The sequence below is a fragment of the Saccostrea echinata genome, unplaced genomic scaffold (genome assembly GCF_033153115.1).
Source record: "Saccostrea echinata isolate AGI-Se365-2 ecotype Australia unplaced genomic scaffold, CSIRO_AGI_Sech_v1 ptg000009l, whole genome shotgun sequence".
Lineage (NCBI taxonomy): Eukaryota > Metazoa > Mollusca > Bivalvia > Ostreida > Ostreidae > Saccostrea > Saccostrea echinata.
In genome coordinates this window covers 10,193,338-10,211,844 of record NW_026889758.1, presented here as the reverse complement: position 1 = coordinate 10,211,844, position 18,507 = coordinate 10,193,338, and the positions used below count along the sequence as shown (strand labels likewise).

The 18,507-nt window shown below is 33.2% G+C and overlaps 1 protein-coding gene across 1 annotated transcript; it reads left to right on the top strand.

The window, feature by feature from the left end:
• Positions 1-1,343: 1,343 nt before the first annotated feature.
• LOC133181549 (uncharacterized) lies at positions 1,344-15,505 on the top strand. The gene is made up of 6 exons (XM_061316035.1): positions 1,344-1,831; positions 5,416-5,586; positions 9,176-9,296; positions 12,334-12,558; positions 13,879-14,090; positions 14,323-15,505. Exons 1-6 carry the CDS (start codon positions 1,344-1,346, stop codon positions 14,342-14,344), a joined length of 1,239 nt encoding a protein of 412 aa, XP_061172019.1. The 3' UTR covers positions 14,345-15,505.
• Positions 15,506-18,507: the final 3,002 nt, after the last annotated feature.

Sequence of the window (18,507 nt, the reverse complement as noted above, 5' to 3'; positions counted from 1 at the left end):
AAAAAAAAAAAAAAAAAAAAAAAAAAAAATACAAAAATGAAATATTTTTTCATATGTAGTTCATTATGACGAGGAAGAGTGATATTTTTATAAGAAAGAATTAAATCCAAACCATGATTATACTTTAAATCTGATGTATATGTTTTCAATATTGAATTACCTGTTTTAAGCTTTAACATTACATGTATTTTGTTTCTGCAGTAAATATAGATCGAATACAACATTAGGCTATAAATTACCCTATCCACAAATAAAGGGCAAAATATTATTATAAACTGAAAACAAGTTAATTGTTAAAACTAAAGGGAAGCATAATATACATGTTTTTATTTTTTATCGGTCGTAGTATTAAACTCTACATACACTTGGAATAAGAAATTTCTTTAAATATTGTAATAAAAATAGACTATATATAATTATATAATTATATCACAATTTTGATGTGTACGTATGAATATCATAATAGTATTATAATTTGTTCTTCAGCATAATTTATTAATATAGAGAATTCATATCTATTGATTTAAAGCAAACACGTGACCATTACATTGTCATTGCTATCTGCCGCGGGCTCTATATACCTGCGGGTACCTGTCAAGTATACGAATACTTCACACCCCCATTGTTTTATTGCCTATACACACCGGCAGATTCCACACCTTTAATCGTCCTAATTTACACAAAGCAAATGCTGTGGAAAAACAAACACAAGCCCAATAAATGCGACATTTTTTTTTAAAATCATTGCCCTAAACGGTATTGCTAAAAGCACACTAAACATGGAGTAGCAATTCCTGCCCTTAGAGATATATTGTACAAAAAAATAAACACAACAGCTAGGGTAAATCCTTAATCTTTCTTCATATGATGTAAACAAACTCTCTTTAATTTTATGTGTTTAAGTCAAGATTAAAACATTTTGCACCACCCGGACCACTTCGGCGGACCTTTTCTTATACGGGCCGGACCTTTTCTTATAAAAGGCGGACCTTATATGATATCGTATTAGGTCCCCCCGGACCTTTAAACGAGGCGGACCAAATATTATGCGACACCGGTCGGCAGGGGATGCTCACTCCACCATGGCACCTGATCCCACCTCTAAATTTTGAGATCTGTGTTTACTCTGCTCCAAATTTGTATCGTTTCATTTGACTTTCGAGACTGAATACTGTTCGCTATCTTCATATTTCATTAATTGCTTTAAAAAGTGGATCCCGTTTTAGGGTGGGACTACATGAAAGTGTCAAAGTAAGTTTGGCTTTCACTTCATCAGTTCATCGCAGCACGTCGTTCTTTTGTGAGCGATCGGGCACGGGATACCAAATTGTTTCACTTTCACAATGGCATCAACAGAAGAAGAGCGATTTAAGCCTCCCAAATTTAAAAGAAAAAGGCAAATGTCATCCGTTCATGATTCTTCGAGTTCAAGCGATACAGCAACGAACTATCGTGCAAGACCCAAAAAATCGCACCTTCATGCCGACCGTCATGTTATTTCAAAGTGGACCACGAAAACGTTGGTAGAATACGGAATAACATATGACAACAATCCAATAAGTATTGAAGAATTCAGTGCCAAAATTCAATCAAGAGCGCGGGAGGTGTGTGATAAGAAAATGCCAGATTTTCTTTCTATCCTTAAAATGTTATGCAAGAGAGGCCTTATTTTTTCTCTGGAAGTACCAGAAAAAGAAACACTGAAAAGTTTGGATATAATATCCGATTCTATGACAAAGGCACGTAAAATTCTGAATGATTTTGATGCATTTATCAATGATATATTAATAAAAGAGGAGGAATATCTTGGCAAAGAATGGCGAAACAAAGCGTAAGTATATTTTTACAATTTTAACTGTGTAGTTAAGGTCATACTCATTTACTGCATCACTTGGAGAGGTTGCCAAAGACTTCATCCTGACCCATGATCCTGTAATTAACACTTAGGTAGATGTAGAAAAGTCTTTGTCACAGGATTTTCAAACTTTTCAAAATGAGTAATTAGCACAAGTTGCTTATTAATCAGTTAAAAATACATGGCATGTTTCCTTGTCATTAAATGTAGTGCAGCCGTGCAATTTAGAATGATTATTATTCACTGCAACTATAATTTTCAGTCATTTTTAGGGGTATAAGTAGAAAATGAGTATGGTCATAAGTAAAATATAGTGATTGTGAATCACAAAAATACTTCTTCAAACACCTTTGTTTATAGTAGGGGTGCAACGATACACTAACCTCACGATACGATACGTATCGCGGTATTCAGTTCATGATACAATACGTATCACGATACATGACAAGGTTAAAAAGTCTTTCAAGTTTGTCATCATATTTTTTTTAAACTTGACAGGGTTATATCAAGTGTTCATATTTTTGATAATAAATAAAATATTATTTTGTTAACTTGAAATAGATTGATAGGTAGATCTTTGAGTTTTGACAATATTCTAAACCAGTGATGAACATTTACAGGGAACTACGGGGACCTTTCCTAATAATCTTCCTTTTAATTTGGAATGAAAAAGGAAGACATTTTATTCTTTTATTTATGTAGAAATCCAGTTGTCATATTTCTCGTATTAACACATTTTAGTCAACAAGACAGCGAATTTTCATTGAAATACACACGTCATGAGATATCGTGTATTACCAAAGAATATGTTTAGATCTAAAGGGTTTATCATTTGTCTTAACATCTATAACTTTTAATCACATAGTCCTTCTCCGTGTTAAATCTGAGGTCTGTAAGATGCTGGAGATGAGTTTAACTGCCGTTAATGCGTTATGTCGACCTCACGTTTTGCACGGAAGCCATTTTGAAATTGTAAACAAGGAAACAAAATGGACGGTTCGGATAATTCTGGACCGATTGAACCAAACCACGGTATCAGTTTAGTGTATCGTGAATTGAACCATGGAAAAATATACCGCGATATACCGTCAAAAGGTTTATCATTGCACTCTTAGTTTATAGACTGTATTAACTAAAGAATAGTTAGAAATATTATTAAAAATTGAATTCGTTTTCCATCAATTGACATTAAAAGATTAAATCCACATTTCAATAAATATAGGCAAATGCGCTCAATATATTTCAAAGAATTTTTTAGTCCATCTACAACCCTAAATTTGTAAATATTTACCAAAAGTCTTTGTGACAGTGCCCTGTTTACAATCCTTAAAATGATGAAGAACATACCCAAATGATTACGAAAAATGATTAAAATATATTCCTTTCCCTGCAAACTAATGAGAGAGATTTTTTTTATCAATACTTGTCATGTTGACCTTTTTGCACTTACACAGGATTTCGTGATTAAATGAATGTTTTGGTGTTACTTTCAGATTTACAATATGAATATTTATCAAAAAATGAAAATCTCTTTTTAAAAAAATTAGTATTTTATCGAAATGTTATTATTATACACAAACCACTAAAAATCCAAATTAATAATTAAGAAATAATTATAAAAATGAATACATTTCATAATAGACATTACAAACATTATAAACACAATCTTTGATAGATTTAAGACTAAGACGAATATCAAGATATTGTACTATTTAAAAGTTGACTGAAGATTTCTTAGCAACTTTGCATTCCTTCAAAATAGTTGCATATCATTCACTAATAATGTGTATTTTCAATAGCTGAGACAGTCTTGCATTCGTTCACTTAACTATGACATCACACGACGTAGGTTCTACGTTAATACAGGATCTTATAGCTTATCCCCCCCCCCTCAAAAAAAAGTGGCAAATAGCTGCTGAAAGAAATTAAAATTAAGTAATTATAAAAAAAAAAATCAGAGAGTAAGATTCAGAAAAATTGGCCTCTGAAAACAGGTGGCTGCTAGAGCAGTTCAGTGATTTCTTTTCGATGGTTGATGATTGAAGAAAGTAACTTAATATATCCTGTAGTTTACTTCTAATGATCTTTAATTTACTATGCAATTTGTCTGATATCACATAATTTTCTGACCTTGACCTCCCTTATGATTTTGACCTGTCCATGCCCCTGAACTTCACTTCCTTAGATTTTTTAATCACACTTCATATTATAAGATATATATTGGTGATTAATATATTATTAAACTGTATCTATTTTTTTTTTTTTCCTTTTTAATGACCTTGACCTGACTATTTCTTCATCTTATTCAAGTTATTTCCAATCAGACTTGTATACTTATACAAATTGGTAAGTACAAAAAAATTTTGGACCTTGACCTTCCCTATGACCATGATCACCTTGAATTTTACCTTTTTCCTCATTTTGCTCTTAGTTCCATCTTATATACAATTTCATAAAAGATTACTTGATAAAATGCCATACATGGAAAAATCTCTGTAAGAGCAATCATACTTGAGAGATCATATGTAAGAGTTTGCTAAATATGAGAGTATGAACTTGAAACAATGAGATTTAATTATTTTAATCGATAAATAATAAATGGGATGAATCAATCTCAGACCAAAGAAGGAGGGTACATTTCTTAACATGTTGCTATACAAATGTACCTTAGGTGGGCATTCATGTCCTTTGGACATATTTCTAGTCAACATAGAGTTTCAAGGGATGTTACAATTTATAAATTTAGAAGAACTTTGGAATTTATTCAAAATACATGTGATGGACCTATTCAGAATAAAGTATGAAACATGTTGATTCTTTAAGGCAGCTAGCTCACACGGATGCCCCAAATATATGGGGATTGCAGAAAACATTACTATGCCTACATTTATGTACATTGTACATATAGGCACCAAGTAGCAGCAAGGGTTAATACCTGTAATTAATTACATGCAAGTTTTCAATTGCTTTATAGGATTATTTGTTCAAATTTAGAACTTAGCTTAGACAACAATAAGGTGTCCATGTTTATTAAATTCATTATTCTGTTAGATTTAAGGTCAGACGATACGTTCCTCAAATATCTGTTTTGTATATCTTCATAATGTATGAAAAATATTCAAAATTTTAACTACCTTCTGATTTCTAAACCAGTTTCTAAACGTCTTTAAAAAGTCCAAACACTAAAAAAATTGATATTGGTAAATTAATTTTCCCCCCCAAAGGATTATATAAGAAAAACTACCTCTGGTATCTTGCACAAATGCCTGGTAAGGTACCTCAATTTTTTTGTGAGTAAACATGTTAAAGTAGCAATACTTTAATGACAAAATCTTGGAAAAAATTATATATTATTGAGGAACGTATCGTCTGTCCTTAAGTGAACCTTGTTGCTCATGAGACTTTTATTACTAAATGGTAGTCTATAAAAGACTTGAAACAGTAGTACATACATACACATATTTCTAACAGCATATTTATATGTTCATATATAGGAAAACATGAAAATATTTTTAATGGAATTTTTATTCATCAGAAATTCCTTTTTTCCTTTGTTACAGGTTATTCTTTGCTTGGTCTCACAACGTGCGAAGTTTCCTCAACTACTACAAAAAATTCCTAGATAAAATGAACTCGAGCATGACTGAGAGTTGGTTAGCAAAACCAGATAGAGAAGCTTGCTTAAAAGAACTGTTCATGGTGTTCTCCAAAATTTTTTTCTTGGAACCAGAGTACGTACCATGTAATAAATATTTCAGTTTTATGTCAGACATAAAATAAGAAATACAACACAAAGTGATCACTTAGTCTCTAGCTTCTGTCCTTCAACTAACTCACCTGAGCCAGAAGCTCAAATAAGCTTTTCTGATTAAAGATCATCCAGCATATGTATGTATTGTACATTCAGTGTGGTTTCTATAATTAACCACTTAAAATTGTAAAACATTGTCCCATAAATTTGGTAATGTTATAGAGGGAAAACAGTGCCTAATACACCAGTTGACCATAGATTGTCCCTGTAAAGGGAACTAACTGTTGTAAATATGAAAGTCCTCTATAGGTGACAGCCTTATGAACACATCAATCAAACTCATTGCATTTCATTAGCTCTTCTGAGCCAAAGGCTCAAAGAGCTACTGCTATGGCCATTTGTGAGGTGTGAGTAAACCTTTTAGAATATGGGCCATAACTCAAGAACCCCTTGGCCAATTATTGTCAAATTTGTCACAGGGTATCCTTGGCCCAAGGGCTCCCTTTTGTACTAAAACTAGGGTTGTGACCCTTAAACAAGGGGAGATAATTAGGAAAATAGAAACAAAAGTACTGGTTGCTATAAAGTCTTCTTCTCAAGAACCACTGGGCAGATTATCACCAACCTTACACAAAAGGATGAGGATATGTTGTAGATTAAAATTGTTGAAGGCATCACCCTGGGGCAAAGGGCGTGGTCTCAAGGTCACTTCAAAGTTGACAAAAAATTACATTTTATTAAAATGTTGATATTTTGCTTACTATAAGGACTAGGATCATCAAATCTTGTCAGGTGATGCATCTAAGGACCTCATATCATGTTTACTCAAAAGTAGGTCACGGTGACCTACATTTATAATTTTGCGGCCATTCTTTTTCAAAATGATTTAGAGGCATATTTTGAACAATTTAAGGCCTATGATCATCAAACTTTGTCAGTTGATGTATCTTGGGTCCTCGAAGTACGTCAACTAAAAAGTAGGTCACCTTGACCTACTTTTTGAATTTTATTGCTAAATTTTTTTCAAAACAATTAAGGTCATTAATTCGAATACCGAGAGGTTTAGAATCATTAAATCTTGTGAGATGATGCATCTTGGGACCATAAAACATATTTATTAAACAGTAGGTCACAGTGACCTTCTTTTTGAACTTTGCAGGCATTTGATTTCAAAGCGTTTTGGAGGCATAATTTGGACATTTTAAGGCCTATGATCATAAAACTTTGTAAGTTAATGCATCTTGGGTCTTCAAAAAATGTCAACTGAAAAGTAGGTCACTGTGACCTTCTTTTCAATTTATATGACTATAATTAAATATTTCAGGTACTAATTGGCTTAGATTCATCAAACTTTGTCAGTTGATGCATCTTGGGTCTTTGGAGTAGGTCAACTGAAAAGTAGGTCAATGTGACCTACTTTTGATAATTTATGGCTTTAATTAAATATTTCAGGTACTTATTGGCTTAGAATCATCAAACTTTGTCAGTTGATGCATCTTGAGTCTTCGGAGTAGGTCGACTGAAAAGTAGGTCACCGTGACCTACTTTTTGAAAATTTATTGCTTTAATTAAATATTTTGGGTAATGATTGGCTTAGAATCATCAAACTTTGACAGTTGATGCATCTTGGGTCCTTGGAGTACAACAACTGAAAAGTAGGTCACAGTGACCTACTTTTGAAATTTTATGGCTGTATTTAATATTTTTGGGTACTATTTGGCTTAGAATCATCAAAATTTGTCAGTTGATGCATCTTGGGTCCTCTGGGTAGGTTGACTGAAAAGTAGGTCACCGTGACCTACTTTGAAAATTTATGGCTTTAATTAAATATTTTGGGTGCTAATTGGCTTAGAATCATCAAACTTTGTCAGTCGATGTATATTGGGTCCTCGGAGTACAACAACTGAAAAGTAGGTCACTTTGACCTACTTATAAAATTTTATGGTTATAATTTAAAAAAATATTTTAGGTATTAATTGGCTTAGAATCATCAAACTTAGTTGATGGGTCCTCAGAGAATGACAAGTGATAAGTAGGTCACCATGACCAACTCTCAGGTACTAATTGGCTTAGAATCATCTTGGGTGCTCAGAGTGTGCATTGGAATTTCAAGGGTTTATCTAAATATACTGGATACTTAGAGGCTTCAAATAGAAGAGATAGGTTGTACAGTTTATCAGAAGAGTGATTCAAGGCCCTTGGGCCTCTTGTTTAATTTCAATTCCATGATCAGATCATTGTATGCTCTTATGTTATTTTAACTGTGTACAACCAATTAGGAGTGGTTGTATGTAATGACAATATTTTGTAAGTGGTTCATTTAACCTCCTAGCATTTTTTTTAAAGGAGTGAAATATATTGTTGATGGTAATCTGAAATTTTGAAATGATGACCAAATTTTTTTTAGATCCACCATTTAGGGACCTGATAGTAAGCATGAATTCAAGCTTTTCTGATCAAAAAGTGTCTGGTGTCTGCCTGTAGTCTGTAAACTTTTCACATTTTCAACTTTTTCTCAAGAACCACTGGGCCAATTTCAACCAAACTTGCCACAATGCATAGTTGGATGAGGGGGATTTAAGTTTGTTCACAGGAAGTTAGCGCCCTCTTTCAAGGGGAGATAATTAAGAATTTGTGGAATTGAAGTAGTATTAAAAAGCAACATGTTGACTCATCAGGACATTTCCGTCTTTGTCCCTTATAACTTTTACTTTCATACATACATATATTTTCATGTAACATATCATAATGATTATAAATATATTTACTGTGCATTTCAATATTGAATGCATATTTTTCTATTTAAGTTAATGTTCATTGGTCTGATTTTCAGTCAATTGTGAACAACTGTTATTCTACCATTCCTGTTGTCAGCTTAGGATAGACATGCAGTTGACGCAGATAAACATTTATATTAATATGTAAATTATTAAACATGCAAGTCTTTTTGAAATATTATAACTGCATCTCATCAGTACTTTGTATTTCTAAAAATAAACATCTTCAGGAATAATCTAAGCCATTTATGATAACAAATTATTTTTGGCAGTCATCAGTACATGTATGATTAAGAGCTTGTTAATCCTACAGACACAGTTTTCATGCACATCTCAGTCAGTTTATCAGTTCCTATTGTTGCTATTAAACCCCTACATGTACCATTCAGTCCAAAACTCACAACATCATCCTCACATGCTGATTTCAATGGATGAGGAAGGTCATCAACGCTTTTTCTTGCACATCTAATTTTTCCTCCTCAGTCATAAGTAATAGTAGTAAATTTGTTTCAAAGTTTCCTTGGGTGAGGGAATTATGATTTGAGAAATTTCAAGGCCACTTTCTTCTGAGAAAATTCTTTTTACAAAAATAAAGTTTCAATATGCTTAGTTATTTTCAAAGCATCCTCTTATAGTGCAGAATCAAATTTGTTGATACCATGACCCTTGAGGCTAGGGTTAAACCTCATTCATGGATTTTTATTTTACATTCATTTGTCAAGAAGGATGAGATCAATCAGATGACCACTTTGGCCCATGGCCATCTTTTATCATGACATTCCTATGTTGTAGATTGGGTGACAAGGAAGTGAAACGGTTAATCATTGGTTCACATGTAGTATCCTGCATTCCAGATATAAGGTTCACATGGTTAAACACAATTCAGCGCAGTGTTCTGATGATGCTTACAGAGGTAAGTTAGGATTGCTGAGAAGCATGGTAAGAACAAAACATGTCAAGTTTCCTTGAAAATTTATTGTTCAAGATCAATAGATTACTTGATTTTTAGCTCACCTCGACGAAGTTGAGATGAGCTTATGCTATATCCCCGGCGTTGGCTTCGGCGTCCTGGTTAAAGTTTTAGGAGCAAGTCCATTCCCAAGTAACTATAAGCCTTACCTGGACCAAACTTGCATGGATGTTGCATCTTAGGATGGACACTACCAGACTTGTTTCGGATGCTGGATCTGACTTACATTTTCCAGATGAGTGACCAGGTTAAAGTTTTTGGAGCAAGTCCATTCCCAAGTAACTATAAGCCTTACCTGGGCCAAACTTGCATGGATGATGCATCTAGGGATGGACACTACCAGACATGCTTCGGATGCTGGATCTGACCTACATTTTCCAGATGAGTGACCAGGTTAAAGTTTTTGGAGCAGGTCCTTTCCCAAGTTACTATAAGCCCTACTTGGAACAAACTTGCATGGATGATGCATCTAGGGATGGACACTACCAGACATGCTTTGGATGCTGGATCTGATCTACATTTTCCAGATGAGTGAATTTTTGCCATACTTTAACAAAATTAGCATGGATGATGTATCTAGGGATGGACACTTCTAGACTTGCTTTGGATACTGAATTTGACCTTTTTTTTCCAGATGAGTGAACAGGATATTTTTTTGGAGTAGCTCTATAATTATATGGCCTGTTATGACTAAGCTTGCATGGATGATGCTTCTAGGGATGGACACTTCCAGTCTTGCTTCAGGATGTTGGAACTGACCTACATTTTCTTGATTAGTGAACAAGTAAAAGTTTTTGGAGCAGGTCCATTTCCAATTAACTATAAGTCCTAAATAAACCAAACTTGCATGGATATTGATCTTGGGATACCCACTAATTAGGAAAAAATATGATGTGAGATTTGCCAAGTACTGAAAGATATCATTCATTGAGGTGAGCTTCGTAATCTTTGATTACCTATGTTTTTACATGTATAAATTTCAAGTCTGTCTGTTTGTTAATGCCCCACCATGAATATGAACAGGGCATATACTGTATGACATGTCATCTGTCTTTTCATCCATCACACTTTGTTTAGCTCAGTTTCAAAGTAGCTGATCAAGATTGATAAAATAAAATTTGTATACAGATTGCTGAGAGCTACTCAACTGTGTCATAAATTTCTGACCTTGACATTTCCTGTGACATTGACCTCACTATTCTCTATTTTGTGTTTAACTCATTTCAAGATATTTTAATCAAAACTTGTATGCCATTACATTTTTAACTGTCTTTTTTTTTTACCTTGACCTTTTCTGTGACCTTTGACCTCACTATTCCTTATTTTGTGTTTAGCTCAGTTTCAATGTAACTATTTTAGATATTTTCATCGAAACTTGTTCACTGATACATTTTGCTCGGAGCTTTTCAACTGTGTCACAATTTTCTGACTTTGAACTTTCCTTTGACCTTGACTCCACTATTCCTTTTTTTTTTTGCTTTTATCTTAGTTTCAAAGAAAATGTTCAAGATATTTTCATCAAACTTCATACAAAGATACAAATTAATAAGCTATACATCTTTGTCTTTGTTTTTGACCTTGGCCTTTCCTATTACCTTGACCCCACTATTCCTAGTTTTCTTTGTTTTAGCTTTAAAGAATGTTTTTAAGATATTTTCATCAAACTTTGTATACTGATACAAAATTGTGAGGGCAATTTTATTTTGAAAAGTGTGTCATAATTTTTTTCTTTGACTCATTTTTTTTTTAATAAAATTTCATAAATGATTACTTAACAAAACTCCACATGCAGACAAATCTCTGTAACATTTTAACTCTACATAATTTAGAGATCATGTATAAAAATTTACCAAATATGAGAGTTTGAACTTGAAATCATGAGACTTCACTTAGTTGTTAGATGATAGATGGAATGAATCAATGCTATGTAACATTCTATAAAGGACAACAACTATACTGAGGGTATCAGTTTTGTATATGAAAAAAAAAATCCTACTCTCATCATAACAGGGCTCTTGATTCTTTATAATTGGGGCCGTTGAATGGCCCCATTCCCAATGCAAAAAAGGTACCTTTTTTCCCAAAAGCCAAGTGTAAATTTCCCAATTTTTTATAGCAATTTTTTTTTTAAATCTTAATTGATGAAACTTAATGGCTGAAAAGTGAAAGTGAAACAAACTAGTTCTGCATTGAACTGTATAAATTAGTGCATGCCACCTATATTCGTAAACTGGTTCCGGTTTGATAAGGAACCAGATTTCCCAATTTTTCCCCCAAATGACAAAGATTTTCCCAATTTGAACGGCCCCAGTCCCAAAAAGTGGTGTGAGAGCCCTGTCATATTTTACTTTTATATTGCACCAATGATGGAAGGTACAGTTTTTTTCATATTGCAATACAAAGGTACCTTGAGAAGAGCATTCATTTCCAATGGTTATATTTCTAGTATTTCTCTTGGCAAGTTATCTGTCTGGAATAGAACTCCATTGTTCTCTTTTAATCTAGAATTATGATATTTTGCATGTTGGTTTATGTGCATCATCATTAGATGGTGTTTCATGATCCAAATATGTCCTTGAACTTTGAACTCAGAGTTAAATTATTTGTTTAATTGATGAGAAATATTTTTCTTATCTTTTAATGTAAACTTTTGATTTCTGGCGTGTGTATTGTCACCATAAAAGGATGTGTTATGTGCCATTATCTCCTCTAGGCTCTAAATAACTACAGTTGAACTTCGATATCTCAAACACTGATATCTCGAATACCATGGATATGTCGAAGTGATTTGGAAGTCCCAACCCCTTATTCTTTAAGTATTTTACCCTGGATATCTCAAATCCACAGAAATTTCGAAGTTTTTTCTTGGTCCCACTGAGTTCGAGATAACGAGGTTTTACTGTATTTCAAAGGGGAGACAACATTTTAGTTTACTGAAATAACTTTGCTGTTTATTATCTCTTGTCATTCTATAATTCAGGCAAAAAAGGATGAGCCATTTCCAGAAAATAGGCAATTTGAGTCAAGAAAAACAAAAACTTCAGGTGGAAATTTATCAGATTCTGATCAGACATTTGGAAACTACATACACAGAATACTTAGCATAAATGTACTTGGACAGCATGGTGGAGAGTTACTTTCAGAACTGCGATCATCTGCCTTTGCTCCAACAATGGTTGTTGGATGCATTTGTAAGGGCACAGAGGTATGTCTTAAATAAACAAATCGAATAGATGCAGCCATAGGCCTTTTCTGTCAACTGAGTCAAGTTTATCATCAATAAATTGTAAGGTGTTTGTTTGAAATGTATAAGTTAGGTCTCAATTCAAAATAGATTGTTTTTAGTTGCCCCAGTCACATAGGTGACCATTTGCTTTCCATTTTCATTCATCATCATGCTAATTTCGTAAACTTTTGAACAACAAGTATATTTAGATTCTTTTCTAGTTCTGAAAATACTAAATTTCAACCAAATTTGTTGTGTAATATCTTTAGGGGTAAGAGGAAGAAAATTGTGAATTTCAAGGTCCTTGTCCCCTTGGGACCATAGGGCAGGTCCTGCACATCTAACAGACAAACTGTTTACTCTGTTTTAATGAAGATTATGATCACTCTACCAAAATTTTGTTTTTCATACCCCCTGGGTTTTGGGCTTAGGCCCAGGGTTGAACTAAGTTAATCATGTAATAAAAATTTATCTCATATGTGTGGTGGATAATACCAATAAGATAAACCTATGCTTTATCCATGTGTATCTTTATCAATAGCACTTACGGTTTTGGCACAACCCCTCGCTTCAAGATGTAAATTTATCGAAACTTCTATTTGTGAAAGTTTTTGCATTATCAAATGAATGCTATTGAGCAAAAATGTTTGTTGAAACAAGAAAAGACTTGTTTTATCTCCATGAAATGCCTTTTTTTTACTGGTTACTGCCATAATGGATGTTAACCCCCCCCCCCCCACACACACACACACACACATCGCTCTCATAGAAAATGTTAGGCCGAACAGTGAAGTTGGTGGTGCAAAAGTTATTTGACCATGCAGGAAAGTCTAGTCATGTTCAACAATGCTTTCTTACATTAGACTATAACTTACCATGGATCTACAATCTTCTAAATGAACTAGACTTCATGAGTTTTTCATGTGATCAAAAGTCCCTCAAAAGAGTGCATAGGATTTTTAATGCAAAAAATAATTTAAACTGTAGTTATTATGGAGTCTGTAACCAAGGAATTTTAGAGAGAAAATTAGTTTTCAAAGATATCCACATGAAACGACAAAAGAAAAGTGAAATTTACTTCATCAGCACTGTGGACTGGGAAATAATGAGTATTTATTTCTCCTCAAGCATGCCGTGTTCCCAAATCTGAGGGCCCCAGTCAAAGTAAAAGTGACTGATAAAATCATGGGTTGCATGGAAATGATTGGAAATCATTCATTTAAAACCAGAATGTAAGTGATATGGTCAAAGTAGTAAACAGCATACATATTGAATGTTGGGTTCTTTTTTTAATTGTAGATCATTTTTACATATATGGAAATGACACAGAATCATTTGAACAAAATAGTATATGATGGGAAGTGTGAAGGTGAATCCAGTCTGATAAGATATACAAAACCTCTGAATTACTTAATGGAAGAAGATCGTAACAAGTGCTTGGATCTCCTGTTCTTGCTTGGTTTCATGCAGACGTCTGGATATGAGGATTTATACCCAAATCCAGAAGGGAGGTAATGCCTAATCTAGATTAAGGGGAAGAAATATCTTATCTACATAAAAGGGAAGTAATGACTTTTCTGGATTAAAGGGAAGTACTGCCTAATCAAGATTAAAGGGAAGTGACGCCTAATTTTGATTAAAAGGAAGTAATGCCTGATACAGATAAAAGGGATGTGATGCCTAATCAAGATTGAAGGGAAGTAATGCCTAATGTAGTCTTAACGGAAGTAATGCCTTTTCTAGATTAAAGAGAAGTAATGCCTAATCAAGATTAAAGGGAAGTAATCCTAATTTTGATTAAAAGGAAGTGATGCCTGATACAGATTACAGGGATGTGATGCCTAATCTAGATTGAAGGGAAGCAATGCCTAATGTAGACTAAACGGAAGCAATGCCTTTTCTAGATTAAGGAGAAGTAATGCCTAGTCTAGATTGAAGGGAAATGTTGCTTATCTAGATTAAAGGGAAGTAATGCCTTATCTAGTTTAAAGGTCTTTGTTCTTTTAAGGGCACCAATATACCATTTTCTTCAGCCACAATTATAAGTGACTTATTTCTTTCCTGATGATCATATATAATGTGTACACATTTCACTTAAATACCAGGCAATGGTGTTTTTTCCCCACAAAAATCATGTTGAAATTGCTTGTAATGTGTTGTCTAAAATGATGAACTTATTTTTCTTTTAAACTTTGTTTTGCTATTGTTTTTATACTGATTTGTCTTTCATCTACTTGTCACTTCATTTACTCGATCATTCAATTGTGGACTTTTGTATTGGGTTTTAAGATCGATTACTGTTTGTTACCTTCGAGTTTGCTGTTGTAAAATTAATATTTTATATTGATAATAAACTTATTTAGAACTTCGACAGTCTCTAGAGGATTGACAATGTGAAACTTAAATACTTGTCATTGACCTATTCGTCGTCACGTGTCTGACTGTCACGCGTTGTCATATAGACCGAGCGAAAGTAAATACCTTATTAGATCCGTTACCCGGCCATTTACCCACTTGATCATGTAATAAATGCATGATGTTTCAATGTACGTGCCAATTGGTTGGTTGCATTACATCAATGAAATTTTTGAAAACAAGTCAGTTATCTTTGCCGAAATTTATTTTCTTTCATTTCTGAAAAAAATATTAGATACCGATTAAAGCCTACAGGATACCAGATAATATTGTCTTACCTATGCACAGTTTTAACTTGGAACGCAGGAAGAGCTTCGGAAGTTAATAATGCTTTCGGTAATGATATACTGGTATAAATGGTTTCGATAATCATTAGAAACATTTTCAGTAATATCGTTTTTTTTTTTTGGTCTTTGTTTCTAAGTTAAATTTCATCAATTTTCTTGAGATTTTACATTATCCTTCAAGCGCAATATTTTCTTGTAAATACAATGTATATTTTGTTCTTGTGCCTGACCTGTGCTTAAACTTCTTTTAAATCTCTAAGAATATATAAAAAAAAAATCAACCTTTCGATTAGTTATAAAAACAATATTCTTTTTGATGAAATCGAATAACACTCCTAAGCTCTTTAGTATTTTTTTTTCTCACATTAGAACAGATTTAGGACATGGAGTAACACGTGTTATGCACTCCTGATGGTGCATGTAGTCTCTGTTTTTACCTTCTGATTGCCCGTGTTTTCCAAAAGGAAATATACAGATAGTGTAATTACTATCTGAATATATACTGTTACACTATTACTTATTATAAGGTTTGTTACTGACTTTATGCAAAAATATTTACTCACCGTCCAAAGAAATATTCCACCGAGGCAAAACATGGATGACGTATAAGCTGCATGTATTTGTACAATCAGTATTATTATACCTCATTATAATTATTATTACGCGATTTTATAACAAAATAATTAATCTGAGATCAATGAACTTCTATTCATTGTTTTGTTTATATAATTGTAGTTTTGTAAGAGAAAGTTTTCGTATTGTAAATAAAGTTTTTGAGATTTGCAACGGTTGCAGTAGCCAATAGACATGTAAATAAATATTTGACATATAACAAGGTGTACAATGTTTAATTTGTCAACATTCTATAGGGATTATTTATGTGAATATCGAAAAATTAAAAACTTCGCCTACGATTAATATATATATATATATATATATATATATATATATATATATATATATATATATATATATATATATATATATATATATATATATATATATATGATGAAGATAACGAACAGTGATTAATCTTACAAATCATAAATGAAATATGTAAAATAACGAACAGTATTCAAGTCCATTTAGACAATACAAATCGGGAGCAGAGCAAATAAGGAACTTCAAAAACATCAGAGATGGGATCAGGTGCCATGGAGGAGTGAGCATCCCCTGCCGACCAGTCACACACACCCGGCGTATGCTCTTTGTCATGATTGGGAAACACGGAAAAATCTGAGACAATTCAGTGTGTAAATAATGGCCTAACAATTAGTATGAAAAAATCAGTCAGCATTTGACTTAATAATAGGTTGTATTTGCTGACATGGTCATTGTATCGACCATAAAACTTGTGAACTGATGACTTCAAACGAGACTGTTGATATCGTTGTTTCATCAACTTGTTTTTTATTAGCTAGCCTCGTTTTAGAAATTGTTCGTATCGAATCAACTGGGAGATAAAATTCCCATATGTAGGTTATAAGAGTTTGCTACATAAGTAAAGGAAGTTGACGATTGAAAAATTGAAGTCATAACGTTTATCATAAAGTTTTTTTGTTAGGTTACCATTAAGAACATACGCAACGTACCTTACCTACTGATAATTTTTCAAGATATTCTTAATTTAAGATTATAATGTACGGAAGCCGGTTGGTGCCAGGTAGAAAAAATATTTTATCTGGCGGCCGCCAGATAAGTTTCTGGCGACCGCCAAATAAATAACTGGCGGCCGCCAGAAGGTTAACTTTATTTGGTTAACTTTATTTGGCGACCGCCAGTTATTTATGTGGCGGCCGCCAGATAATTATCTGGCAGCTGCCAGATAAAATATTTTTCTACCTGGCACCTACCGGCTTCCGTTATAATGCCATCAGATGTTCGTAGACAAAAATTCAGCATGCAATACCAGGGATTTTGAAAAGATGTCAATTGATGAAAATTCTTGTATAATTCAAAGAAAAATATATAAAAAATACTAAACATATATTCTAAATGTTTTGCTTATCCAAACTTGTTTTAGAAGAAGTATACAGCAGCATAATATAGACATTAAAATGTAGCACACAGTTCCTTTAAGTATTGGAACTCTTCAACTCCAGGGAAAAAGACAATAAAGTTCAAACTACGTTGCGTATGTCCTTAAAGTTTTTTAAAGTAAAATATCCAAATATGAAAGAAATGTTCAGACACTGTAGTATCTTTTATTTTAAGCTCACTTTGATATATCGAGTCAACATATGAAAGGAAGTAACTACATGTATTGTTAATTGATAATACGTCGTCTATATATCTAAATGTCGAGTTGAAGGCCACAGTAAATCCAGTAAAAAAAATCCAGTAGGGCAAAAACCGGACTTCTAGAAACACCAGAGGTGGAGTCAGGTGCCTAGAAAGAGTAAGCATCCCCTTTTGACCGGTCATACCCCGTCGAGCCTAGGTATTAGTCACGTAGACGGAGTACTTCGTATTCATATATGTTGTAAAGGCAACGATCTTGCAAATGGTATGAAACATGTCCGACAAAATACCACCCAACGATAGGATGTATTTACGAACAAGGTCATTATAACTACCATAGAATTTGCGAGAAGCTGACTTTAAACAGAGTTGTTGAAATCCTTGTAATATCAACTTATTTGTCAGTAGTTTACTTAATGCAGGTGATGTTGGAATATAGCTTCATAATAAGAGAAGTTGATGACTGAAAAAAAAGCTGATTTCATCTCGTTTATCATGCAGTTTACTTGTTATTTGCTCATTGTCTTCTATAGTCAGTTAAACATCGATATATGAAACATATGTGGAAGACTCTGTAGTGTCTTTTATCTCCAAATCATTGAGATATATCGAGTCGACATATGATTGAAAGTAATTATTGCTTATTGATAAGACGTCATCGATACATGTATATCTAAATGTTGAGTTGAAAGTAACCACATAGTTTTCTTTTTCTCTTGATTACGTATTTGAATCAATTCTGCTTCATGGGAACATAGAGAGGTTGTCCAACAAAGGAGCACAATTAGTACCTCTCGAAATTCCAACAGATTGTTGGAAGACCTGGTCTCCAAATACTACATACAAGTATATCGTATGAAAGAGGGATTCCAGCACCTTTTTCATATAAACCTATATATACTTGTATGTAGATTAAGAATGATTTTTTTTTAAACATTTTTAGAGGAATTATGACAAGGTATGTTAATTTACCACTCCTATTTTT